Source organism: Globicephala melas, chromosome 2, assembly GCF_963455315.2.
Source record: "Globicephala melas chromosome 2, mGloMel1.2, whole genome shotgun sequence".
NCBI classification, from domain to species: Eukaryota; Metazoa; Chordata; class Mammalia; order Artiodactyla; family Delphinidae; genus Globicephala; species Globicephala melas.
The window spans coordinates 141,114,802-141,142,434 of NC_083315.2; the positions used below are offsets into that span (position 1 = coordinate 141,114,802).

Here is a 27,633-nt window from a genome sequence, read left to right on the forward strand (position 1 = left end):
AATCAGCTATCCTGTTGTGGCCTTTTTCTTCCAACGGGTTAGTGAAATTCTGAGAAGCCTAAAACTCAACCCCTTGTCCAGCCAATATCCTGGAGCCAGGGACTGGCTCTCGGGGACGTCCCCTACCCCAGGGCTGGCTCGACTGTTTGCTTCACACTCCATCTCCTGACCAACACGGCCGCAGCTGCAGCTTGGTTCTGATGCCCAGCCTGACCAAGCCAACTGTGTGTAATATGGAATCTACAAATAAGTCCAGATATACAAAGGGATGTAGTAAAGCGCAGTGAAAGGGGAGGAAATCATACTAACTTTGAAGGCTTAGGAAATCACCTGACCTCTCATTCCCATTTTTTTCCCCTTATTCGTGTCTCTTTCCATCTTAAAAAGAATGACTTCCATAAATGGGATGCTGCTCTCTCCCAGCATCCTTGTTTTCCTTATCGCGATCATGGTTTTTGGGGGTTGATCACGTTACAAAATGCCTCTTATAAATACGATAAAGAATATATATATATGTAACTGAGTCACCTTGCTGCACAGCAGAAACTAACACACTGTAAGCCAATTATACTTCAATAAGATAGTTTAGAAAATGCCTCTTATGGAAGCATGATCCACCACCACCTGTCAACTCCCATTAACCAAAACGAGATACCATGGATTTGACATCCAATTGATAGAAGCCCCAGCACCACCACTCTAAAGAGTGACAAATCAAAGAACTGATTTGACTTCTCTCCCTCCCTTGGACTAGGAACAGCAGTATTTCCTGTCAGCCAGACAGGAAAACCAAAGCTGAGCTGTATTCTGGCCATAAATCCTTTCTTTCAAGGTCAAATGAGTTCAGGCCGGTGTTGGTCCCTAGCCCAAGTAGAGCTAACTGGATGCTGTTGAAGCCTCCTTGACTTCCAGCCCGTGGCAGCACTGCTGCCTCCTATTACCATGTCGGAACTCTCTAGAAACTGAAAAGTCCTAGAGCATACCAGCCACCCCTGGACTGGACGTTTCGTTACCAGGAGAAACCCAAACTCACAGCTCTGGGCTACCAATTCCCCAAGGGTCATTTATTTAGCAGGAACTGGATCCAGAAATGTTGCCCTGGGTAACCCCATCCCTGTTGGAGCCTTAAAAGCTTCTATCCAATGAGCGAAGTCACCACCACCGGGTTAGCTACCTTCCCCTGCCCAGGCTGCACTGAGCCCTTAGAGCACAAAGGGAACCACTTTGTCTTACGGTTGCTCCCAGCCTGCAGGCTCCTCTCTCAGGCTCCCACACAGGCCCAGCGGCCCTCAGGGGGTGCTTCCCTCTACCAAGATATCTTGGCCTCTGCCGGGGCAAGAAGACACCACCACCAAGAAGGATAAAATAAGTTTTTATTTATAGTCTTATAGTAAAGGGGAAGCCTTAACTTGCAAGACAATTCTTCAGCAGTATGTACAACATACTTTTTATCTCCATGGAATGGAATCAAACACGGACTGAGACTACAGAGTATACACTAGAAATCAGCAAATGCCAGGAACAGAGTAGGAAAAAGACAAAGAAATGAGGCCTAAACACACAAAACCCTTCACTGGGATCTGCGGACCGCAGCCAGAACCAGGGCTGGATCACATAATGGGGACAGGTTCCAGGACAGCTGGAAGGGGAGAGGGACGAGGGTGGGGAGGGGTCTGCACTGGGGTGTGGGTTTAGTATGAGGTGAACCGCTCTTGGTATTTACATAGAAAATCAGTTGGCTCTATTTCTTAGAAATACACACGGAAAGAAAGGAAGATTTGATCATTACTTTATGAATCTGTCGTTTTGCAATACTGACATCATCAGAAATAGGGACAATTCACTCAGATTCAAATTTCAGTAGCAGGAAATAAATATCAAAACATCATCACTGGCCCTCAATACAAAACCTCTACCCCACCCTACCCTCCCTCCTCGTCCCACCCCCTCCCACCCCCTGGTGGCTACCGCCTCACTGCTGCTGTCCCCCAACAAACCACACGAGTGTCACGCGGCCCTCCCTAAGGCTGGCTGAGAGAAGCAGGAGTGAAACAGGCCAAAGACTCTGCGCTGCAAATCTGTCCCCACTTCCTTTTATACCACAAACTTCTTCAAGGATCTCTGGTCTTTCAACAGGAGCGATAAATAGCCTTTTAGGGGAAAAAAAAAAATCCTTAAAAAGAAGGGGGAATAATTCTGATTACTCCAAACTGGTCATCTTCTTAAAGTAGAGCAGTCCACAGATTCACAAAGTCTATCAAACAGAGGTGAGGGTGGCCCGGGAGGAGAGGCCTGGGAGGGGCAGGAGTCCCCGGGGCACATGCGCCCGGCAGGGCTGGAGGAGCTGGTGGGTGGTCAGGACACCATGTGCTCAGAGGTCTGGCCGGCCGTCTGTCCTCCACAGAAAAAGCTGCCAAGTTGGGGTGTTTTGGTTTGAATATTCCTGGTGGGGACAGGGAATCCCTGAAGGGAAACGTTAAAAAAAAATAGTGGAAATGGGGAAGGAGAATGAGAGCTGTTGTCCAAGAGCTTCTACGTAAAAATAAAATTAAAAAAAAAAAAAAAGGAGGAGAAAAAAAAGAGTCTCTTAAATGGTTCTGAGGGTTTTAAAGATGAACTGAAAAGAGGATAAGACGATGGAGGAGACAGACAGTTTTTATTGCTGGCCTGCCCCGTGGAGCTTAGCTGGCCTCCATCCGGAGCTTCTTCCTGCTTTGGGGCTCTTCGGGCTCCGACTCCGAGCTGGAGTCTGAGCCCCCATCGAAGGCAGAGATGGTGCTGCCCTTGGCGTTGGTGTAGAGGCTGTTGTCTGAGGAGGGGTAGTTGGTCTGCAGTTGGGCACTCGACCTCGCCTTCTCCAGTGCACGGACTGAAAGGCAACCAAGCGAGCGGGTTATAGCCTTCTGGAGACTGGGGGAGTAACCGAGTCTCAGGTTAGGGTCCAGCCTGTTCTTCCGAAGGGCTTGCTGGCCCCCGAGGCTCAGGGTGGCTCATAAGTAACTCCCTTCTGGTGGCTGTTCCACCTGCATACTTCATTTCCCTCTGCCTTTCCCAGCCAGAGCTGAGCGCTCAGTGGATGTGGCCAGCCACTCTGCAATGCCACCCAACCCTAAAGAGAAGGCTTGTGATGTCACTGTCCTGCTGTGGAAGCCCAGTACAGAGACAGGAGCACGAGCTCCCTGTGGGACCCAGTGGTGCAGTAACAGCGAAGCTGGCCTGGCAATGCCAGGCTCCACAAGGGTGTGAAGGCCACACATCAACAGGAAAGGATGACAGAAGATGTATCAGCCAAAGAAAAGTTTTGGCTTAGCTCTCATGTACAAGATCCACTTGGAAAGACAAGCTGGACACTTGGAAGCAAGTCACCAATACACACAGAATACCTGGGCTTTCCGACACACGGCCCCTACATGCAGGCTGCTCGGCCCGGTGACCAACCCGCTGCCGCCTCCCACTGCCCAGCCCTCGTTTCAGCTCATCTTGAGCCTGGAAGGTCAGCCCATTTATTTTAGTTTAGTTTATTTGAGGTGTTCTAACCCAGGTGGTTACTTGCATTTCCTTTTACTTGCATCTTCCATGAGGGAGGAAGAGAAGTGAATTCCCCAGGAACAAAGAACTTGATCAGCTCTCGCTTTCCCCTGTGGTTGTAGGAAAAGGCGGATGTGAGCATTGGAGAACAGCATGGGCCTGGCCCATAGGCTGCCCTGATTGGACTACCGTTGACAACGGGGAGCGCTCACTGTCCCTGAACACCTGGAGTCTCTGTGGCGCTTACACAGCACACTCCAATTCAAGGACCTCACAGCTCTTTTGAGACACCTGATGCCAGGTGTGACCCCTACGACAAGCAGAGCACCTGAGCCCCAAGAAGGGGAGAGAGAGCAGGTCAGAAAAAAGTCTCCAGTGTCTAACCCCTATACTCCACTGTTCCCTCACCGAGGGCTCAGGTCCTTCCTCAGGATGGCTCTACACTTGACTACTCAGGCCCAAGAAGCAGGGCCACAGCTGCTTAGGAGCATACGCTCCGTAACTGGTTCTGACTCAGCAGGCCTGGGTGCGAAGCCCTGACCTGGCTGGAGCACAGCAGGGCCAGATGCCCCACAAGCTCTGCTGCTCACCTTGCTGCTCCAGAAGAGCATTCTGCCGCTTGAGGTCATCAATATCTTGCTGGTGTGTGTGGTTTTTCCTTCGCATATACTGGATATACTCTGTGGCTTTGTCTAGGATTTGGGCCCGGGATGCCTGTTGCAATATGAGAAAAAGCAAAGGGGACAAAATAAAGACCTAGTCCACGCAGTGAAGAAACCATGCCTTTCAGCAAAGACGGCATGAGGGAATGGAAGCAGGAGGGTGAGGGGGCACAAGGCTGAGGAAACGGCGCAAGTGCTATCAGGAATCTTGTTTATACCAGTCAAGGCACCAGCTGCTTTACATAGCTTACCTCACTGGCTCTCTCTGAGAGAGGGAGCTCCACCAGGAACCCAAGGCTCAGAGAAGTTTACTGGTTTATTCAAAATAAAAGAGTGCAGAGCCTGGATTCAAACGCAGGTCCAACTCACTCCTGAACTTGTACCCTGCCCACCCGCTTTGGTTCTTTAGGTTGCTTTCATGTCTTCAGCCAGGCTATTCTGAAAACATTAAAATGCTACTTAACTGAGACCTTAGGCCATTCACTCTCTGCTAGGGCCTGGCTACAGGCAGCTGGTCCAGAAAGACAAGATCAAGATCTCAGCTGGAGGTGGCTCAGGATGGGAATGGGTACAACGCTGTCAGGATGCGAATGGGTACAATGTTGTTCATCAAGGTCCTAGATTTCAGACAAGCTTTCAGACCGTTGTTAACTAGTTCCAACTGAGCCATGCTGCTTTGTCATGATTTCAGCGTAACTGGCTAAAGAGAATTTTGTGAAAGCTGTCAGAGCTTGATGTCAACACAGGAAGGGCATGAGATTGGGCCATTTCAGGAAGCAACCACACCTTTACCATGGCTGTGAGTAGCCTAGGCACTGCCCTGTCAGAGGAACAAGTTAATGAGCTAATAAAATGGATGTCAGGTTACTCGGCCCCTGGAGGTCAAAAGTACCTGGAAGATTCCCTCCAGGTTGCAAACATGGCCAGAGTTACTCATGGCCAGGCAGCCAACCAGCTGAACTGGTGGAATGGTACAAAGCCAAGAGAACTGAAGCTCAAGGCAGGGTAGTCTAGTAGCCGAAGTATGGTGGTGAGGCATCTCAGGCACCTGAACTGCAGTAAAGCTTCTTAAGTGGCAAAGAAAACAGCCGCACTCAGGCGAGCAAAACTAAATCCACCTGTAGTATATTCTGACAATCTCAACTCATGGACTTCAGCAGGGCTGGGTATCAGAGAGGTTTGGAAGGCCTGGGTTTATTCACCAGTTCTCACAAGTACTAGAGTTTCCAGGCTTTCCTCTTATAGCATCCTTAAGGCAACTTCCTCAAAGGGAAATTGTTCATATTCAACCGTTTTTATCTGGTGCGAATTACATACAAGGCACGGAGCAGACACTGTGGGGAAACAAAATGTATTAGTCGTGGCTTCTTTTGCCCAGAAGCTAACTTACTATCTAGTTGAGGAGATAAATGTATTTATATACAGACAAATCACAGGGCAGTACCAACAAGTGTAACTTGAGTAGTACAGATTAGAAAGGCCATGGGAAAGATGGCTTCTGGCTGGGGTGATCACCTTCTGAGTGCCAAGCATTAGCCTCGGCTCTGCACACACAGGCTCCTATCTGAACCAGTGAACCCTGGGTTAGACTGAGGTGGAATCTGTGGGAAAGGGTTGCTCTGGGCAGGGAGAATAGCACAAGCAAGGGCATGAGGGTGGGGACAGGACCAGGCCTATTTCTTTAGTTGAGTAAGTCAGCTTATGTAGAAAAGAATGAGAGCACCTACCAACGGGGGCTTGCAACTCTGGCTACAAGGTCGCTTCAGAAGCTGTTTCCCATTTCTGCCAAAGGGGACTTATTAGGGTTAATTACTAGGTGATAAAATGAAAGAAAAAAAAAAAAGGTGGGCACATATTTAGAAGGGACTAATTAAAATACCCTGCCTCTCTGGATGCTAGAGATGGGATTAAAAACAAGTATTGTAGGATAGGTGGCAGAGTGGAGAGAAGAGTTTAGGAATCCAGGAGACGGGTGCCTCCTAGGTCCTGTCTGTAATGGGCTCTGTGACTGCAGACACAGTACTTCTCTCCGTGGCTACTCCTTATCTGACAAGAAATTCTCTCAGACCCCACCCAGCCTTCCAAATTCTATGCACTCCATCACTGATCTAATTGTTATGCATATTTACATCCCAGTCTCTATATTTGTCTATTTTTTCAACTGTTGTTCCCAGAAAGCAACATTAACCCTTATTTAACTCCTCATTTGCATCTGGCACAAGGGAAAAAAGCAAAATCTCTGAACAAGAGAGCACTTGCGGACTTCCCTGGTGGCGCTTGCAAATGTTCAGAGATAATTTTTAACAAATGACCACACTGAGTAGCAGCCTGAGCGCTCCCGGTTTCTTCTTCACATATTTATACATGAAACCACGAAGTGAAAAGGGAGAAGCAAGCACAGCACAACAAACCAAAGAGAAAGATGCCATGAGAGATGGAAGTTTTTCCACCTCAAGGCAGTTTTTGGATGAAGATAAAATTCACAGATGCTCAGAAAACAGTGTCTTGGGATCAAGAGGTCTCCACAGAAGGCTAGATTGGAATAAACCCAGCACAAGGCCTCCAGAATGCTAATCAGCACCGCCCTTCCTCCACACAGCCCCTTGCCTAAGTAGAAGCACCTAGGCCACTTGGGGTGTCCCTGACCCTCACTTACTAGTCCAAAAGCATGGTTCATTAACTTTATTTTGCCCCCTCCAGGGTACTCAACAAGAAGTCCCACAAGAAAAAATTTAAAGTACGAAATACAGAATTCCCCCAAATTTACATGTGCATCTAGTCCAGCGAAGAAAAAGCAAAAGGTTGAAGGTAGAAAATGCTAGACTCAACTAAAATCCCCTCTTCCAGTTTTACAAACCATGCAAGATCATGTGACCTGCCACAGGGTTAAGGTGTGGGCAGGCCCTTGCCTTTATGAGTTTATACTGTGAACAGCAGACATGAAGCCAGCAAGAACCCTGGGCTTTACAGCCTGGACTATGGAGTGGCCCTGGGCTTTTGGTTTCTGTTTTCTAAACCGTGCCCAGTTGGCTAAGTCAGCAATCTTCGTGTGAGTGTCCCTGAGCAGATAACACTTGGTAGGTCAACATGTCCACAGATTGACTGTTGCCTTTGGGTACCCAGTAAGGACCTGAATAATTTCTTTCCTGCTAGTTTTTACAATTAGAAGGTACCAATTCTCATTCTGCCTTTCTAAGCAGAAACATATCTCTTTAATGGTTTGGACACAGGATGGCCCATGGCCAAGGGCACTGAAAAGGCATTGGGCCTTCTGGGTAGTAGTTTAACGCACAGCGGCAGTCAGGCTTCTCTTTCCCTCTGGGAGCCACGCAAAAGGACATTGGACCCCTTGCCCAATCGCGTTCCAGAGCCACGGCTGCACAAAGCGATACAAATGATGATGATAATGGCAGCAGCTGAGTACTTACTAAATGCCAGGCACCCTCATACAATATTCTGATGTGTTATTTCCCCTATTTTATAAAGGAGGAAACTGAGGCACAGAGCTGTAACTTGCCTGATATTACATAACCAGTGGGTAACAGTGAGTCAAGATTTGAACCCAGGCCTCCAGAACACCCTATTTTGGGACCACAGAGGAGGCTGTGGAACTAATGAAGAAGATCAATGGAATTTGGAGAGTCTGAGCAGGAAGAAAAGGACAATGAAAGAGTCACCCAATTTGTCTATAAGGATGTCAATGAAGAGCCTGGTGAGGGTGATTTCCTTGAAGGAGTGATTTTAGGTAAATCATCTTCACACAGGTAATGGGTGCAGGAGTGAGTTGAAGCTGAAGCAAAGATGAAGACTGGTTTTTAGAATGAGGCTGAAAAAATAAGAAATGGAAAAAAAGTAGCGTGTAATAACAGCAGCATTGAAGGAAGACTGTTTTTCTTTTAAAGGCAGGTGAAACTCAAAGTGATCCCTAGCAGAGAAGAAGCAAATACAGAAGAAAAGCCAGAAGATGCAAGTTAGCTTGAAAGAACTGTCTGAACCTGGGCCTGGGCCCCCCGCACTGCTCTGGCTTCATTACCTAAGAAGGGGAAACCCGAAATGGACAGCGGAGAAGACCCAGCGTGGCAGAGGGACCCAGCGGTTCCTGTGCCACCTCTCCTGCTCGTACGCAGTTGCTGGCCTGTTTGCATCCCTGCCCAGAGCAGCAAGGAGATGGAGGAAAGGGCCACCCCAGCCTCCAGAGGCCCCCACTTGAACAGAACTCTGTTTGGGAACAGAGTGTACTCACCTGGTGTGCTGCAGCAAGAATCAACTACCTATTTCACGAGAGGCCCCAAACCCAAGAGTTTGATTCTAATTAGCACCTAAAGGTCCCAAATGATTCTTGAAGTAGTTAACACTGATATTTAGGATGACATCCAAGGTCATTAAATCCCATTTAAGGTAGTGGTTCTCAAAATTTTTCATATAGGGCAAGAGTCCCACACATTTCCGGAGCTGTAAATCTTTGTTTAGACAAAAATCCAAGTTGTTTAGAAAGCAGGTGGGGAGAGGTGAGGAAGAGAAGAGTCGTACTAGCTTGTTAACATTAGGAACACCGTTGCTCTTCCCTAGGGTCCTAATGCTGACCTGAGAAACAGTCACCTTTGCTGTATTTATCATTTTTTCCTCCTGTCAAAATCAGATCCTACCAGGCTGCCCTGGTTCTGCCAAGAACCAAAACGCCACATCCTGGGGAATGAAAAAAGAACTACTGCCTGACTCACCAGTTGACATGTTTTGTTATTTTAAAGAAAATAAAACCATTATTTTCTGAAACCTGCACAAAATTCTATGCATAGTAAGGTAAAGGGAGGCCTAGGGCAAAGCTGGTGTACATTTTCAGTTGAATAAGCCATGTTCTGGAAACAAATATCAAAGCACAATAAATTCGGGTCTGTATTAAACTAGTTCATTCCAAAATGGAACCACCATCAATGCCAAAAAGGGAGGCTGGAAGGCTGTGGGCTCAGAGCCAGCACAGCCATGTGGCCCCTCAAAGGCTTCTTGTGCCTGGCCCTTCCAAGCCCAAAGGATCATTTTCTTGATTACTAGGGAAAGGCAAAGCTATCATGCCCCATTAAGGGCTTAAAGCTGGGAGCCAGACATTTGTTTAAGGGTCAACACAAATCATGTTTCAAACTTTGTATTCTTTTATCTTGAGCCCTTGGTAGTCTGAAATGAAGGTGTGACATTTCCCCATCAAACTCTGACCACAAGGGACGGGAGCACAGGGTTTCCTCAAAGAAGAAATGCAACTAGTAAATAAACATGCGGAAAAGGATTTAATCTCACAGGCAATAAACAAAATACAAAATTAATTACTACCTTTTGCCTATTAGTCACCCCCTCCAAAAAAAAAAATTCCAGTGGTGGTAAAATTGGTACTCTCAAAACAATACCAAAAGACTACTCTTTAGAATTTGCTTGAAAAAGAAAGAAAAGAAAGAAGACATGAAAACAATCCTCCTGGAAAGCATTTTGGCAACATACAGCAAAAAATCAGATGTTCTTACCACTAGACCCAGCAATCCAACTTCTGGGAATCTGTTTTATAGAAACAGCCACATGCACCAAGATGTTCATCACTACATTATTTATAAAGTTAAAAGACTGGAGGCAACCTGAATGGTTAAAAGAAACATGCCTAATGGCTAAATATGAACACTCTATCACTTGGGGAAAGGGCACGTTATGTGAAAGCATCAAGCTATAGCCTTTACCCATGTAAAGCATGCGTATGAAGAGACCAGAGGGGATACACAGATTGATAACACCATTATTCTCTTGTCTCCTAGACTCCATCAATAAACACATGGACTTAAGAGCAGCCTTTGCCGGGGGAGGGAAAAAAAAGGGGCGAGCTTTGTTTAACATCCACTTTAAGATGGCACCCAATTTCAGTCATGTTAAAATGGGGTGTGGGATGGGGAGAACCGCAGTGTCCAGCACAATAGCCACCAGCCACAGGTGGCTAATAAGTACTGAAATGTGACTAGTCTATAACGCACTGTGGTATCCTAAATGGGCGGGAAATCCAAAAGGGAGGGGATATATGTATGTGTATGGCTGATTTGTTTTGCTGTGTGGTAGAAGCTAACACAACATTGTGAAGCAACTATACTCCAATAAAAATTAATTAAAAAAAAGAAATGTAACTAGTCTGAATTGAGATGTGCTGTAAGTATAAAACACACACTGGATTATCAAAACAGCGCAAGAAAATAATATAAAATATCCCACTAGTAATTTTTACTATACTGATTATATATGGAAGTCATACTTACTTCTGTATATTAGGTTAAATAAACTATATTATTAAAATTAATTTTACCTGCTATTTGTGGCTCACATTAAAATTCCACTGGACAGCACTTGTCTTAGAATCTTAGAATAAAGGAAAGGTTGTAGTTGTGTTAGAGGAATGGAAGTACTGTTTTTCTTCTTCCCATTTTTCCAAAGTTTCTGCAATTTTGTTAGAGGGGAAAGAAAAGAGAAATGCTGGAGGGAAGGCCCAGTAACCAATTCCTCTTCTTTCAAATCTCCAGATGGAAAAGCGGTGGGTTTCCCGACTCTCTAGTCTTCTCTATGGGAGTGAGCCCTCCCCTACTCTGTAGTGCAGAGACTTCCAGAAGGATGGACAAAGCTTCTGCCCTCAAGGAGTGCACCCTTCAGTTAGGTGATAAGAACTGTCACAGAAAAAAGGAAGACACAGGAGAGGCCCCATAAAGGGCCAGCGGGGTGTCAGGGAGAGTGATAATCCAGTGTTCTCAGGATGCTGAGGCATTTGATACAGCCCTTGAAAATGGGCAGGTGGAGACTGGCAGGGGAGGCCTCATTGGGGAGAAACACAGGAAGGCAGGAAACATGGGGAGCTGGGGAGCCCTTGTAAGTGGGTCTCTTCATTGTGAAACCCCAATGTCATCTGGGTGGTGAAGCTGGAGTTGAGACCTTGGTGGAAGGAAAGAACTAAGATAAACCTGAAGATGACATTCCTGGGGAAACAGAGGAGGGTGTACACTGCTTCACAATAAGGGAAGGAGCAGAAAAAGCAGGAGGACAAGTTGGGTACCTTATTCAGAGAACATGGAATGCCAGTCCTTACCTTGATGGGCACTGAAAAGCCCTTGGAGGCTTTGGCAGTGCAAAAATACAGTTAAACAAAGAATTCAATGAATCAGTACATTTACAGTTGCTGAGCCTGGAGCTTAAGGGAGACCTGGACAACTATGGACAACAACTTAAGATGTAGAAAATTTAAGAATAAAAGAACTGCCCAAGTTGGAGTCTGGCCAGGTAATAACACTGTTGAGTAATAAGGTGAAATGGGTAGGGCTGTAGTTTACATTTCATTTAAAAGACAACCCCTTTAGCAGCCCAGATATGATGCAGAAACACTGCTGCTGAATGAACTGCCTGCCTTAAAGGGTGTCCACTAGAGTGAGCTCCTCCCAGTGTAACAAGGCCAGGTGGAGAGAGGGCTTCCTTCCTTCAGTCAATAAACACTCGCTCTGCTCCCTACTGTGTGCCAGGCACCAAGGGAAGAAATATGACCAAAGATATTCTCCCTGCCTTCAGTACTTACTACAGTGTAGTATGGAAGACGGGTAGACAGTCATCAAGTAACCACACAAATATGTATACAGTTACACCTGGGATAAGCCCGGGTCACAGTGCTGAGTGAGTTTAACAGGGAGACTGACCTTCAGCAGTAAGAACTACTATGTTCCCTGGTATAAGGGGCTATTTGGTTTCAACATCTACCTGTTAAGGACACTGGGCTTTAATGAAGATGAAACAAATTAGCTCAGTGTTTTAACCTCTTACTTGATGCTCAGCATGTTATCTTATTATTGTTAATTGTTAGGTATAATCCTCTCCCCCAACAAGAGAGCAAGATCCTCAAGAGTGGACACCATGCATTAAACCTCTTAAATCTCTGCGGTGCTCACATATAAAAACGTGAGCACAACCATGTGGGCTGTGGCGGTTTTCGTCAAAGAGCTGAGCAAGCCCACCGTTTCCTCTGGCACTCTCACTCCTCAGCTCCTTTCTGGGAACCTACCACGAGCTGGAGTCTGTGACAGCAGCCGGCAGAGGCAGTGCCTTCATAGTCTCACCTAAAACAAAGGGACTGACTCACTGACTATAAGAACTCTTACTTGCTGACTAGAAGAAACACTTTTCTTCTTTATTTTCATCTTAGGTTATAATCTCTTTTTAACATAACATAGCTCTATCCAGAAAGGAGAAATTCAGAGCACAACTGCCTGAGAGAGCAATTAAGTATGATAAATAGGCATTTAGGAAGAGACCTAGAAGAGGAAAATTTACTATACACCACTGTTCAGCTACACATGGCACTACTGAAACAGAACCTTCTTTCACTAAAGTCAGCCATGCTAAGGAGACACTGTGATTGGATACAGTCACTCCGGTGCAGGTGCTGGGGCTAACTCACCGGGGGTGGGCACAGAATTACAGCCCCACGCAAAGGCAGACTGATGGGCTCGCCACCACGTTTGCCCCCCACATAACAGCGTGAGCTCAGTGCCAGCAAGCCACTGGGCAACACTCCCTAGCACCCAACCAAGGACCCTCAAAACAAGGAATAATTCTGTTCAAGAACACTAATGTCTTCCTTTGAAAAGTGGGACCACAGCCGTTCCTGCCCTTGCTCCCTTACTCTGGTTGACTGGCTGACGGTTCTAACGCCATTCCATCTTTCCTGTGGGCTCCATGTCTAGCTGAAAAACTATGGGAAACAAAAGGCTCAGGCAACAAGAGTTCAAGAGTCTACTTGTGAACAATGTGACCTACGGCAAAACCCAGCTGGACTGCCAACTATAATGATCTATTTCTCAGAACAGCTACGTGGACTCAGACAAATTTATAAACTTTCAGTGACCCTTAACTCTGCACTTTGGTGTTGTCTACATATGCTACTTCAGGGGACAGTATTTTAGTAGCAACCCTAGTATGACATACTGCCAAGATTACTGACTCTATCCAGGGGAAGCTCCCAATATAAAGACAAGATATAAGAATTGAAGCAAGATTTCTTTAAAATATCCTTAAATTGTTTACCCCTACGGTGTGGTAGAAAGATTGAACTTGGCAACCAGCAGTCCTGAGTTCTAGTCCCTGGCCAGCTATAGACTGATCTTGAGCCTGTTTCCTCATCTCTGATACATGAAGGATGGCAGGAGCCCTAGCAGTAGTAATTGTCCAATTATAATAGTGTAGTACTCACCTCAGAGAACTGGTGTGCAGATTTCATTTTACATTGCAATACAGATATTAGTTAATACTGAATTTTTTACTTAAGCAAAAGGTGACCATTTTATAGTAGAAATATAGGGAACAAAGGATAAATAGAGTTTGAGTCTCACGTTTAAAGGGGTTTTTTTTGTTGTTGTTGTTGTTTTAGTACAAGTACACCCCATTCTTGGTTAGGATCCAATTCAATCAGTATTAGTTTCTCTTTAAAAAACAAAAGGCTTATTAGAACACATAGGACAGATAATCCAAATACTAAGTGAGAAGTCACCTGGAACATAAAGGTGAACAAGTCAAAGGAGACTGGGGGCCTTCGCTTCAAGAAACTGATCTAAGCACCCCCAAACCTCACAGGGCAAAATGATCATTTCATGATTATTTACATAATGTCAGAACCTTAATTACTGCAATCCAAATCAAGAATTACTCAATTCCCTTTGGTTCAAATACCACTTTAAAAAAAACTGCAACATTTAGGGAGAACTAGGAAGTCTGAGGGACCAAAGTATTCTGTTAGACTCACTGCAGCATCTGTGAAACAGTGTTGGCAGGGAAGGAGAATAATGAAGATTGTGGAACTTAGTGGGAAGGGGTTGGGGTTCAACCAGAGCTAACAGCCACTTACTTCCTTTATTCATGCTCAACATGAACATTTGCACTGCAACACACAAAAGCATTCTGAAATCAGAAAGGCACCTGGTTAACTTCCACTGGGGCCTTGATCAGCTAGAAAGAAACCTGGCCCCTCAACCACTCCTTTCCCCTAGTCGTGCTACTTCTCTGACCTCATCTCCTGCTATGGTCCCTTCACTCACTCTGCTCCAGCCACTCTGGCCTCTGTCTCCTTGAAAGGCCCAGGAATGCTCCCAGGTTCCTGCCCCTGGACTATTCCACTCGCCTTCCCTGGCCTGGAATGCTAATCACCAGATAGATGCATGGTTCTTTCCTTCACTTCCTTCAAGTCTTTGCTCAGATGTTGCCTTGCCAGTGTGTTTTTTTGTCTGCCCTAATGAAAACTGCAACCCTTCCTTCCCTGTTTTTCTCCATAGCACTTATCTGACATACTATATATATATATTTATTAGTTCATTTTCTATCTTTTCCTCACCACACTAAGAGCTTCTGCTTTTGTCTACTTTGTTCACTGCCGTATTCCTAATATCTAGGACAATGACTAGTATGTAGCAGACCCCCAGTAAGTATCTGCTGAATGGAGTAAGTGAACAAACGAATAGGCCACAAAGAATGACAACTGTTTGGTTTGTAAGGTTACCAAATTCAAACTGTCATCTTCCTTGAAGAAAGGAGACAACAGGATTTAGGGTAATGTGATTTTAAGGACTTAAGGAAGAATGTTATGATAATGTAAAATAGACTGGATAAAGAAAAAGGTATAGTTGAGCTCTTAAGACTGACCTCTCCCAAAGTGTTCTTGAACTTAAGAAAGCCTAAGAATCACCTGACTGCAGGTTATAAATACAGACCTCTAGGCCTGCCTCCAGAAAGACAGATTCAGTAGTGATTCTGATGGGGGTGATTCACAGGCCATTTCTTGGGATACGCTGCCCTGGCGCCACTCCTGATTAGATGTGAGACTTAGAAAAAGGTAGCTCTTGTCCATTTACTTCACCAAAGCCATTTTAATTGATACCATGGCATATGAATAAGCACCTACTGTCAATAGTTCAGACAAACACAAGAGATAATCCTTTGTACATGTGTACTCTGACTAAAAGCGTTAGCCTCTCCCCCCATCATAAAGATTTCCCGTGGTGCTTAACAGTGTTGTACCCAGGAATGTTGTTATTCCAGGTAAGCACGTTGGTCCAAGGCCATTAAGCCAAGTGCACACTAAGTAGGCCTAACCTAGGGCAAATTCTGGTTTTGCAATGCTAGGTATTTACGTGGCCTATTTTATGTTTTGCATAAAGGTCAGACCTACCCCATCCTTTATAGCCACACAGCCACACCTTAGATAACATATAAAGCAAGTGGCTTACCAGACTGGCAGTATAAATAAAATGAAACCATAATGGTCCCAAGTTTAATTCCGGATAACCAAACAAAACCAGGACTCCTACCACAGAGCTAAATCTGGAAAGCCATTCAAAGCCCACCTGAAAGCAACAATTTTTCTTAAAACGGTTGCTTTTTTTTTCGGTTGCTTCTTTAACACTGTATTATTGAACCAAAAACCAAAAACACACAGGTCTTCTTCCAAGTTTCCCACTTATACACTGAATAGCTGCAGAGAGCAGCCAGTTATATTGTGTGTCAAGGATGGAACGAACTGTGCAAACACATATTTTCTCCAAATTCCAAGGAGTGACCCTAACCCACAGACTTTTTACTCAAAGCTTCGGACTTTGTTTTGCAAATGTAGAAACAGCTGGTGCCTACCTCTCCAGGGAAAACAGTTTCTGGAAGGCCACCAGTGGGGTAGGGGGATGGTGGAAGAAGAGTAGTTATTTTTTCTTCCATTTCGTATGAACACGTCTCTTTACTCAAGTCCCACATTAAAAATGCTCTTTATATGCCTTTGAAATAATAACTGTTGGACTGGGAGATCACTGGTGTCCAGATTGGTTCACATACATTCCTGGGAAGTTTCATTTAAAATAAGTACTCACTTCGAACCATATAAAAAGAATTCTCATGGAGGTCCAGAGAATCACTGACCTCTGGAATCCTTAGCATTATCCCAAACGACTATATGCTACTCTCTACATTACACTGTATAGTTATAATTTCTTGAATGAGTAATTTATTATACATAATACTAATTTTAAAAGAGAGCTCCTACTGATGTCTTAACAAGCAGCTCCATTACATCTGACATCGTTTGCTAAGGATGAACTACAGTAGGTAAGGTGTGTGATGACTCTCTGAAGAATCAAAGATTAAGGAAACCATGTCATCCAAATATCGCTGACTCCATTTCTTTCCAGAATGGTGAATGCCCTGCTAAGCCCCACAGTGAGTTCCAAGTTAGTGGTGGCTAAGCTCATCAGCTTTCTCAATAAACTCACCTTCTCTCCTTGGAGTGATGGGACCGAGTCCCGCAAACTGTGAAAGCTGTCTTTGATGTGGTCCCTACGTTTTCGTTCCAGTGCATTATGATGAGCCCGTTTGTCAGCCTGGAAGAATGGGAGAAAGAGCACGTTAGTGATGTCAGTCCTTCTGCTTGGTACAGGTGAGTGGGTACAGCCTGGAAGTATATGCTGTCAGCGCTGTCCCAGGTGACTGGACTGGGAAGGATTTGTCGAGGTGGGCAGTTAGGAGTCTCCAGAATTAGGCTCTGCTAAAGGGGGAGAAAGGGGTGAGCAAGGCTTTCGACAGGAACATCCAAAGTAGCTCGATGCATCCAGTTCATGCATAAGTAAAATAAAAGTTATTCATGGGGACAAAGTGTGGCTCTCCTGCAGCATCAGTTTTCTCCCACAACTTACTTATGTGACACAACAGCTGCCAGTCCATGGCTGGGAGGTGACCAGGGAAAAGCTGCAGTGGGCCCCTTCGTAAGATGTGATCACCCCCACTGTAAGAGATTCCCCACGGTGGGTACCCAGAAAAGGAGTTAGGTCAGTGGTGCACTGTTTCTTTCCATGTGAAACCATCACCATGAGTCCGCTCTGGTCTCCAGCTCGCTAAGAGGTACTAGTTTTAAGACCTTCTTGCCAAATCATACAATAGAAACTAAAACCTCTAGAAAACCCAGATGCATGAATCTGCAATCATTATGACAGAGCTGATATAGACACCAACTGCATTCTGAGCTCCTACTTTTTAAAGTGCATCTAAGGTGATATTCAGCCAAGGGCTTCCCTCACACAGGCTGCCAGAAAGGCAGCTCTCAGACAGTAAACCTCTGACACTCACATATTCTCAATACACCTCCTCAGGCACCTGTGGCGGTCATTGGCGGTATCTAAATACCCACAGACCAAACTCCTTATCCTGTCCTGCTTAGAATCACAAAGAACAATCAGCTGGAGAGGGACAGGGATGCCAAGTAATCAGTGGCAAAATACACTGGCTTCAGGTGGAAGTGACAGTGCTGGAGAACACTGCAAGAGAGTTTCGGCAGGTCCCCATTAAAGGGGTGGTCCCTCCAATGAAGCACAAACGCTCACTTAACCTAAAGCAAGAACTTCACATCTGCACTCCGGGAATTATGGGAAATACTATACTCTGAGAATTTACCCCCAATACACAAGGTTGCACTGGGCTAACCTAAAGAGGAAATCTGTACAGAGGAAGTTCAGGTAGCTTTAATCTACCCAGACACAGCACCAGGAATTTTAAAAATGAAGCAACAGGAGTAAATAACTTGGCTTAGCACAAGAATGCCTCAAATGAATCTTTATACTAGACAAGATGTTCGGACAAAAGTCTATAGAGACAAGAGTTATAGGAATGAAAGGACTTGAAATTCTAGTATCTAATCCTAAAAGTCTGAGTCATTACAGAGGAAGAGGCTGTGAGCAGCTGTGGTAATTTTAGTCACTTCCTGGTCTCTCGAGCACAACACCTCACCTATAGCTCTGCTGAACTGGAAACATGGTTCCCATCACAGCCATGATTCTCCACGGCATAGCACTCATTTTCAGGGCAGATGCCTGGAACACTTCTAAAGCTCTCCTAATCTTACGCCTGGATTCTCTGTAAAAATGTGTATCTGCCGAACTCCAGGGATATGTGGAATTTACAGGGAAACTGAGGGAATGATCAGATAACCTGAGGCTAGAGGAAGGTATCATACAGCATTAGAGCAGGAAAAGTGCAGGTTCCTTCTATCAGCAGTATGAAGAGCCTGAAAAAATTAAACATATTTAAGTATCTAGTCCTTTTCTAACTTACCATTCCCTCTAGTCATCTGTTGATACATAGGTAAGTTGGCTGGGTCTTAGACTAAAGACTTAGAGGGCTGAGAGATGGCATTTGGCACCTATCTGTCTCTCCTGTGTTTGCTACACACTCCCCAGGATGGTTTATTTACATGCAAAATAATCGCCCAGCTTTGGTATCCAGCAGCAGCCCAAGATACTCCTGTCTACTAAATCACCCTGATTCCTGGCCCTCCTCCCAGCTTAAGAGCTGTGCACAGAAGCAGTGACACCAGTTACCCACAATCCCTCTTGTTGATACAAATAAAATTCTAATTGTCTGTTTTCTTTCTGGGAGAGCCCTGCAAATCTCAAATGGCTAGAATCAAGTTGGACTTGGTTTCACTCACGCCTGCACTAGAAGGGTGGAGCTAAGTATAATCTAACACCAAAATCATCCCCACAATGCACTACCCCCTTCCCATTCACTGAGCCCTGAAAGGACTCAAATGGACAAGTCTTCGGTTAGAGGATTGTAAGTGAACTTGGCTGTGGACCATCAGCAGAAATCTTGGCTTCTCATCTGGGAAGCCAGCCAAGTTTGAGAAGTTGGCTCAACAAGGAAAGGCAGCAGTCCACTGCCTGGTAGAAAGCCTGGGCTGGGGACTGTTGTTCTCAAAGCAGTGGATGGAATTTCTGTGGTGGTTCCAGGCCCAATTTAACCAGCAGAAGAGCGGAATCTTAGACCATTCCCTGCTGCCATGTCCATCCCCAAGCTGCTACACTTAACCAGAGTCCATTTTGAAGCTCTCAGAGACAATGGCAATGAGGCATTTTTCTTCTTCTCCAGCCTCATTTGAAAGAGCAAGTTAAAAACATGCAGAACTAACATGCCTAATTCCAGGCAACTCTGAACTAACTAATACCTCTAGTGGCTTGAAAGACCTTTACACGTATGAAAAACCTTTACACAAGACTGAGAATTCTGTTTGGGAAACATTTCCAAACGTCCAGCCGGATGAATTCCCTTCCCCCGCAACTCATCCAAATGGAGGGCCAGTTGCCAGGCTTATCACTGCTTTGTTAACTATCTTTGCTTGCTGGCAACCCTTTTTGAAAGGGACAAGATTTGAAGACTCCCAGTGTAAGGCACCTGAGATCCTCCCACAAACTCAAAACTAGTTTAAAAAAAAAAAAACAACAGGTGGGGAAGGGCCAAACAATTGCTGTGTCTTGAACAAATAAAGCTCAACTCAGATGAGTCAGCTTTCTCTCAGCTATACTGAGAAAGATGTTTGATAATGAAAACGGGTGATACCAAACAAATTCTAGGAGACAACAGAAACATTCTTGGGCTGAACAGCAGGCCCACAAATACCTCCCCTATACATCCTACAGGAGCAGTGGCTGGATGCTGTCACTCTTTAAGTACGCTGGATTTGCAGTTTCCAGCAGACAACCCTTCCTTCAGGGCATCCTAGGCTAACAGAAATACTAAAGAGCCGTGTGATCTTAAGAGTGGCCCACAGATGCTCAACAGGAACTCCGACACCAAATCGATTCCAGCTTTGACATCTCTGCCAAGGTTTTTATTCAGCCTCTCAGTATTATTTCCACCAAACTTTCCATACTGGCAGCCAGAATAAAAATCTTCACCTACAATTTGTCCATCTCTGACACTAACAAGCACATGTTATCTTAAGTGTTGTTAAATATTGAAGGCAAATGTTATTTTCTTAGCCAAGAAGTTGCTAAACTGGCAGTAGGTCATTCAAGCTAAGGAGGGCTGTTCAAAACTGAAGAAATCTCTTTAAATTATTTCCTTCCAACTTACTGCATAGAGAATACGTCTTCCTTAAAGGCATTACATCAGTCAGCAGCATTATTTCCTGCAAGTTCTAGGTAGGCAAATCACAAGGGGAAATGAATGATCCATTATTCAAGTATGACCAAGGTTCTCCAGAGCAATGCCCTCTCTTGCAGGTCACGTGACACCTAACCCCATCTGTAAGGGGAATCTTCTCAATTCCAATATAGAAAATTCCCACCATATATGGAATTAGAGTTGCCCAGTAAACATTTACTGCCTTTAAGAAATTTAAAGGCTATATTTTAGAAAGAAGATAGTGTTGCTTACGATTACTTAATAAGCTACTCTTATTAAACACTAACACTGGAAATACACAGGCTCAAAATTCTCATCAGAAAAGATCTATTTACTACTTCTGATGGGAAGCAAATAGGATAAATAAAAACTGAATAGGAGATACAAATTGCAACTTCCCAACACCTCTCCCGTTTGAAGCCGACTGCCTGGTATACATTTTTAAAATCCAATACACACATGTGTTTTCCAGGCTATTCAAAAAAATCACTTGGTGCCTAAAAAAACTTGGGAACGCTATCATCCAAATATGCCATCATACTATACCCATTTTCCTTGATCAACTATTTTACCATTACTGGAATCTTGAAAAAAGACTTTTAAATATAAGAACACCCTTCAACAGGTATTTTTAGGAACCAAACCTGGCATCCACATCACTGTCAACACTCTAAGCAGACACAAAGTACATGTATCATGTAGCACTTCTGCCATGCAACTAATTCCGGGTAAAAGACAGTAGTTTCCTGAGTAAATTCTGATCTCAAAGATGACCAAGCTCATTCCCTTCTGAATACATTGCAATTTCTAAAGAAACAAAGAGCTCTGAGAAGTTAGAAATATTTCATACCAGAAAGGTCCAGAAACAGAATTGTACAAATCTGTTTCTAACCCCCCCAAAGATATACTGTAACTGAAACACATGCAGCTGTCATGAAGGATAAGCTGAAAAAGGTCTTAGGCTTCCGACTAACACACTAACCCTACGTTTCTTGTATACGTTCATTCTTTAAAAAAAAAAAAAAAATCTCAAGCAGAAATAAAACAAAGATCACCTTGCATGAAATATACCTGCCCCAGAAAACTGTCTTTGAAATGCAACTTTTTCCCTCCAAAAAAATAATAAAAATAAAATAATATCAGTGGGATTCTGAGACATATTGAATTTAATAATATAAATTATTGTTTGGGATTACTTCCTTTAACAAAGCTTACTGGTCACCGGAGAAGTTGTTTTCTGTTCACACTGAGGCAACAGAAAAAAATACTCGTCAAATCAGTTTCACTTTCTGTTACTGTTAGCCTCACTTCCTAACTCTGTTATTGCTGAGTATCCTACATTTCTTATGTAGTAAGGCTGTAGCTATTGTAGTGACATTATAAAACATGAATGAATACCTTTTTTTATATTAGGACCCACAGGACCGTTTCAAAATAACTTTTTAAAAGTTCTTTTGCAGTTCTAAATATTTGGTTGTTCACAGTCCACACCCTTTTCTGAACGAAGGCAAAGCTTAAGAACAGTTTCCCCAAAATTAAAAAATATATATATTTATCTATACTAAATGTCAGGAAATAAACATAGTCACACAGAAAAAAAAAATCCTTTTTACCCTACGTGTTCACAATAATTGCTTGATATGCTATGAAATTTGTCTATTGCTTCTTCTCTCTACGCCATTATGATTATCTTGTAACAGATAATATTTAAATGTCTCAGCAAGTAGATGTGTCAAATTAAAAACAAAGGGTCAGAACCACTCCCTGTGCCCACCCTCCAAAATCAAAGGGAAAAATCCTAAGTACCTTAACAGCGAACTGAAAGCCTCCATACCAGACAATGAGATGAGCACTCTAGGAGAGTGGGGACATTTTCATAATTTAATAAAACGATTTACATCAACAGCCATGAGGACGAGCATTCTGAAAAGCAGAAAGCGCTCAAGAACTGGAAGCCAAAATTTCACAAAGAAAATCCTTATCTCACTGGAAAGCCAATATAATTCCAATTTAAATAATGATTCTTCAAAGCAAGCCTAAACAATCCCTACCCTCCAATCCTGATCAAGCCCTAGGGCAGATTTTACAACCGGAGACTTGGAGGAAAAAAATGTTTTAAATAGACTGTGTTCCAAACATGAAATTCCATGTTTACATTATTAAGGATAATAGTAACTGAAAAAAAGGAATTTAATTTTCAAACGTATGTATAAATATTAAGTATCTGACAATACTTCAAATATTCAAAGTATTGTCTTCAAGGAAATACTTCAAGGAAAAATAAAACAAAACAAATTCTTTTTTAGTGACTAGTACCCAGGGATAATTTTAAAACCCCTGGAACAACTGCATTCTTGGATTTTATGGAAATATCAGCATTCCATAAGTAAAGTTTTTCTAAATGCCTAATTCCTTTGACAACCTTAGAATCTGTGCTCTAATGAAAAGCAGGTACAATTAAGAGGGCTTGCTTTTATCCTGTGATAATGAAATTATTAGACCAGAGGTCTCAAAGTGGCATCTGGCAAACTGTAACAAGCCCCTAATCAACTTGATTGTCTCATACATTATTTTAAAAATCAGAAAAATAACATCAAAGTCTGGATTTGTAATCTTTCTTTTAAAATAGGAAGATAAGACAACACTAAGCCCTCATTCCCACATAACAGCAACCCACTGGACTTTAGTGGCTGCCTTTTCAGAAGAGGCATGTGCTCTCTAGTACCCCAGTCCTCACCTCTGCTCTCTATTCCTGACTATCTCACTGCCTGGGCCCCCTAGAGACATCTAAATTTTGGACCCACACTTCCTACTGCTCCCATCTGTCAAATGTTAGATGCTATGGTTTACTCATTTCTCTTCTCCTCTGATTCTGATTTATTTTGTCTCTATTCCTTTTTCTCCCTCTAATCTATTCATGGAACACCCATAGTACTATCTCAGACTCCAAGGACATGAGATTTGTGTCTATCTTAATCCACAGAACCATCCACTGAGAACATTAATATCCAAACTCTGAGAAATTACTGACAACACGGTATGGTCTCAACCATCACCTCTTAGCAAACCTCTCTCTACAGTGCCACTTTTCTTCAACAGTTCTTTTTGTCTTTATACTGCTCCTTCAACTCAAATAGTCAGACCACAATAAGCAGCTGAATGTGACACGTTCACATTCAACCTTTGGCCCCTCTACATTTCCAATTTCTGCATTAGAATAATACCAGGTTGTGCTAGATTCCATAGGTCTAAAGCAGTCACGTGACTTTTGGTTAAAGGTGATTACTGCATGGGCCTTCAACTTCACACAACTATGCAGATATGGTTTAGAACCTACTTGTTCCTAAGTAAAGCTGGCCACTTTTCCCTGAAATAATACTACAATTTACTTCAACATGATGTGTTTCTCATTTCCCACTTCTATAGTGACAGCTAGAGCCCCCAGTGGAAACCTACAGAAGGATTCATTTCATTGCATACAAATTCTCACTCACCTACAGTCACTGAACCTCACCACCTGAGAACCTAGAATTATGAGGTTCGCAAGCCCGCCGCCCCCACCTAGAACCCCAGAACAAGGCCCCACCTCACCTTAGCGATAACAGGAGAGTTTACTACAATATTAAAAGTAACAGAACGATCTCTTTTTCTCTCTGACCCCAAAAAGGACTAGAATTGAACGGAAATGAAAATGAAACGGAGAGTAGGAGACGTACCGCTGATTGAAACCTCGGTTGCTCTTCCTGGAATAAGAGAGAAAAAAAAATAGAAAATATAGAAGTTATTTTTACACTTCACATTCAATAATAAGAAAGAAAATGCCGGCGGCAGAGGAAGCGGCGGGTGGGGAGTCAGCCCTACCCCCCCTCCGCATCCCACGCCCCCATCCCCCCTAGCGGGATCCGGTAGCGGGGCAGGGGGGTCCCGAGCGCCGCCCCTCCTTCCGGCATCCGACCCGGGACAGAGGGAGGGGGTCCAGAGCACTGTCTCCTCTCCTCGCACCCAGCTCAGGGCGTCTGGGCACTCCCAAGCCCTCTCCGCCCTCCTTCACCAGCCAGGATCCACCGCGGGTCACGGGAGGAGGGGGTCGCGGGCCGAGAGAGCAGGTCCTAAGCGCGGTGCCCTTCCCCAGGATCCGGACAATGGGATCCCGGGCGCACCCCGTCCCTGTCCCCCGGATCCTGAACTGGATAGGGTGGGAACGGGAGGCCGCAGCACCTTCCTCCACCGGGGGAGGTGGGGGTCCCAGAGGCCGCGTGTCTCCTCCCCACCTCCAGTCCTGGAAGGCCGCTCCGGCCAAGAGCCCGGAGGAGAGCGAGCCGGGAGCGCGACGGAGGCGGTCCCGGCCCAGGGTGAGGAAGGGGAAGGAGGCGGCGGCTGCCCGGCCCCCTACCGCCGTCGCCCTGCTGAGAACCCCGGCCGCTGTCCCCGCCTGACAACCCGCAAGGGAAGGAAGAAGCCCCAGGACTCACGTCGCTCTCCACCTCGATGTCATCGTTATCGCTCATTTCCTACGGCCCAGGGAGCGGCCACTGCAGCGGCGGCGGGGAAGGGGGAGGGGTGGAGGGGAGGGGGAAGTCACCGACAACAACAAGCCGAGTCCCCCCACACACACACTCACTCACTCGCTCTCTCACTCACTCACACACACACACTCACACACACACACGCACGCACACACACACACAACACGGGCGAGAACCACCTCCTCACTGCAGCACCGGATCAACGGCGGCACGCACGCCCGGTCGGCCCCCTCCCACGTGACCAGGCTCGTCACGCTGGGGCCGCCGAGACTTGTAGTTCTTGTCCCTTTGACTGACAACCCAGCTAGCTCCAGAAAAACTACAAATCCCATAAGGAACTGTAAACAGTCGTCGCCAGCCCGGCTTGTTGACGGAGCCCAGAGCGCCTGCGTGCCCCGTGGAGGGGGGCGGAGAGAGAAGCGGCGCGGTGCCTGCTGGGAGTCGTAGTCCGCAGACCGCGAGTTGTCAGGAGATTTTCCTCTCGAGGCAGCAGAGGTGGCTGCTGGGAAGACAGGACACGTGGAGGGAGCTGGGGCTCTTGGAGCCGGGCACAGGCTGAGCGCCGGGCGCCGGGCCCAGGGGACAGGGTGGAAGCTCTGGAGGAGTAGCCGCCTGCCTAAATAACGCTGCCTCTCCTTGGTGCGACTGGTTTTACTCTGTCTTCTAGATGTGTGAGTCGCTCTGCCTTGCGCCCTGGGGCGTAACGCCCCTGCTGGGGGGATGCTGCTGCGGCGAACTTGGGGGCGCGGCTCCGGATGCCCACGCGGACCTCTGGGATCTGGCTATGGGGAGGTGTCAATAGTAGGTGTTAAATGGTATTACAGGATAGGCAAGATGACCGGCCTCGCTGAGGGATCACTCCAGCCACGAGAATCGTGTCTTCCATTCATCCGGGAGTGACCATCTTGTTACTCACGTGAGGGTCGTCCATTCACAGACAACCGCCCCTCAACAATCGGTTACGTGGAAATAAAAGCTCCTTCTGAATTTGTTGTAGCCTAAGCAGTTTGAGGAGTGCCCCAGTTCAGAGCACCATAATTAAGAATTGTGAAAAGTATCAAAATGGAAAACTGGTGCAGCTCCCTATCCAGTTAAAATCTTATTTAAGTACTGTGGCACGAGGTGTGATCGTATCCATTTCACTAATATATATTGAACGTCCAACATGTGCCAGCACGGGAATGCCATAATATCTAAGACTGGAACGGACCCTGTCTTCATGAAGCTCACGGTTGTGGAAACAAAAGTGAGACTGCCCTGCTGCCATTTTAAGAGTGTACATCAAGTCCCACAGGAGGAAGAATACTACTAATAATAAGACACTTTCAACCCTAAGACAAAGTATCCGAACTACTTTTTTAAATCTGCTGTCTAGAATGAATGAAATCTTGAGTTTTTCCCATCAGTTACTGATTCCCTAATGAAAACTATTTTATCCCTGACTTTTGAATACAGAAATTTGGGAATATGTCATTTGTGACATATCTTCCCATGTGAGCATACTGTCTGCTGAAGAGATAAATGTAAACATTGGTAATCTTTACATTTTTCCTTTAAATATCTGTGGTATTTCTTATTCAGTGGTCCAGTCCTACTGAAGTCAGCACGTCTTTGCAAGTAAACTTATCTTTTCTAAATGCTTTTGTCTCAGTCTTCCTTTTACACTAAGTGGGGGAGAGAGACATAAGCAAATCATTATAGGAGCTGCTGGGCTAGAAGGGAGACAGGGAAGGTAGTTCTTGAGTGAGTTAATTAGCTGGTACCTAGGGCTAATTCATGATTACAGCAATTACTGAGTGGCAGTTATGTGCAAAGCACTAGAAGGCAACCCAGGCTACAAGTTAAAATCCCTCTGGGGGCTTTTACAAATTCTGATGCCCAGGCCACACCCCAAACCAGTTAAGTCAGAACCTCTGGGGGTGAGAACCAGGTAGCAGTATTTTTTTTTTAAAAGCTCTACAGGTGATTCCAATGTGCAACCAAGATGGAGGACCCCTGCTACAGAGGGTGCCAAGATAAATAAGATAGTCTTCCACTGAACTGTACACTTTACAAGAGTGAATTTTGTGGTTTGTCAATAATTTTAATGCAGCAGTTATATAGAAAATAGGAAACTCTTTGCTCATGTGGAGTATAAAAGCTGGAGTAAATTATGAACACAAATAATTGCAACGAAGACAGAGTGTTAAATTAGCTACACAGGCAGTGAATGACGTAAGAGCTCAGAGGAGGGAGAATTATTTCTAGGTCTGAGGTGAGGAGGGGAGGTGTTGGTGACCAGGTAAATCTTCTTAGACTGTCAGCTCCACGAGGGGAAGGACTGGATCTGCCGAGATTGGGTCAGATTTTGGTCACCATGAGTCCCCAGTTGTTGGACGGAAGACTGGGCAAGTAGGAGAGGTGAGGAGGAAAGGCTTTCCAGGTGGAGAGACAGGTGATTTTAACACATCTTTTCTTAGTAATTGATAAAATATGAAGACCTGTCAATCCAGTTAATGAGCACCCAATGGTAGAGTATGTTCTTTTCAAGCACTCATGGAACATTGACAAAAACTCACCATGCTTTGAGCCATAAAGCAAATATTAACAAATTCAAAGGACTGTGATCTTAGCATGTTCTTGGGCCTAATGCAATTAAAGTAGAAATAATAACTAAAAGATAACTAGAAAACCCTAATAAGTTTTAAGTGACCCAAGTGAAGGGACCTTCATGAGGAAGGCACATATGTAGGACAGAGCTAGACATATGAGTGAAGAAATTTCCTTTAGTTTTCCTTGTTAGTAATTTTCTGATGTGAATAATAATCTAAGACCCTAAGAATTCATTTTTATATCTGTACACTTGAGTGTCTTTGGTAAAGCACTTATCAAGACCGGGGCTTGGCACTGGGCAGCCCAATCTAACCCCTTGCTTCAAGTTTGGTTCAGTGGTA

At 44.8% G+C, this 27,633-nt stretch overlaps 1 protein-coding gene across 5 annotated transcripts; it reads right to left on the reverse strand.

The window, feature by feature from the left end:
• Positions 1-1,355: 1,355 nt before the first annotated feature.
• On the reverse strand, positions 1,356-24,902 carry MAX (MYC associated factor X). Of its 5 annotated transcripts, none has more exons than XM_030855243.3 (5): positions 24,647-24,891; positions 23,891-23,917; positions 16,493-16,600; positions 4,119-4,242; positions 1,356-2,869 (listed from the first exon to the last, which is right to left on the reverse strand). In XM_030855243.3, exons 1-5 carry the CDS (start codon positions 24,680-24,682, stop codon positions 2,682-2,684), a joined length of 483 nt encoding a protein of 160 aa, XP_030711103.1. In that variant the 5' UTR covers positions 24,683-24,891; the 3' UTR covers positions 1,356-2,681. The 5 variants fall into 5 exon arrangements, with proteins under 5 accessions (XP_030711103.1, XP_030711105.1, XP_030711106.2 ...); XM_060294918.2 differs by lacking the exon at positions 1,356-2,869 and adding an exon at positions 3,646-3,856 and having other exon boundaries at positions 24,647-24,902; XM_030855245.3 differs by lacking the exon at positions 23,891-23,917 and having other exon boundaries at positions 24,647-24,889.
• Between the last annotated feature and the right edge of the window lie 2,731 nt (positions 24,903-27,633).

What these genes read in the sequence shown, in the direction of transcription:
- MAX (XM_030855243.3), bottom strand. Translation starts at nt 24,682, where the DNA reads ATGAGCGATAACGATGACATCGAGGTGGAGAGCGAC. An exon ending in AACCGAGGTTTCAATCAGCG is followed by an intron (nt 16,601 to 23,890) that starts GTACGTCTCCTA and finishes CCATTCTTCCAG; the next exon opens with GCTGACAAACGGGCTCATCA. An exon ending in TGCTCTTCTGGAGCAGCAAG is followed by an intron (nt 2,870 to 4,118) that starts GTGAGCAGCAGA and finishes GTTGCCTTTCAG; the next exon opens with TCCGTGCACTGGAGAAGGCG.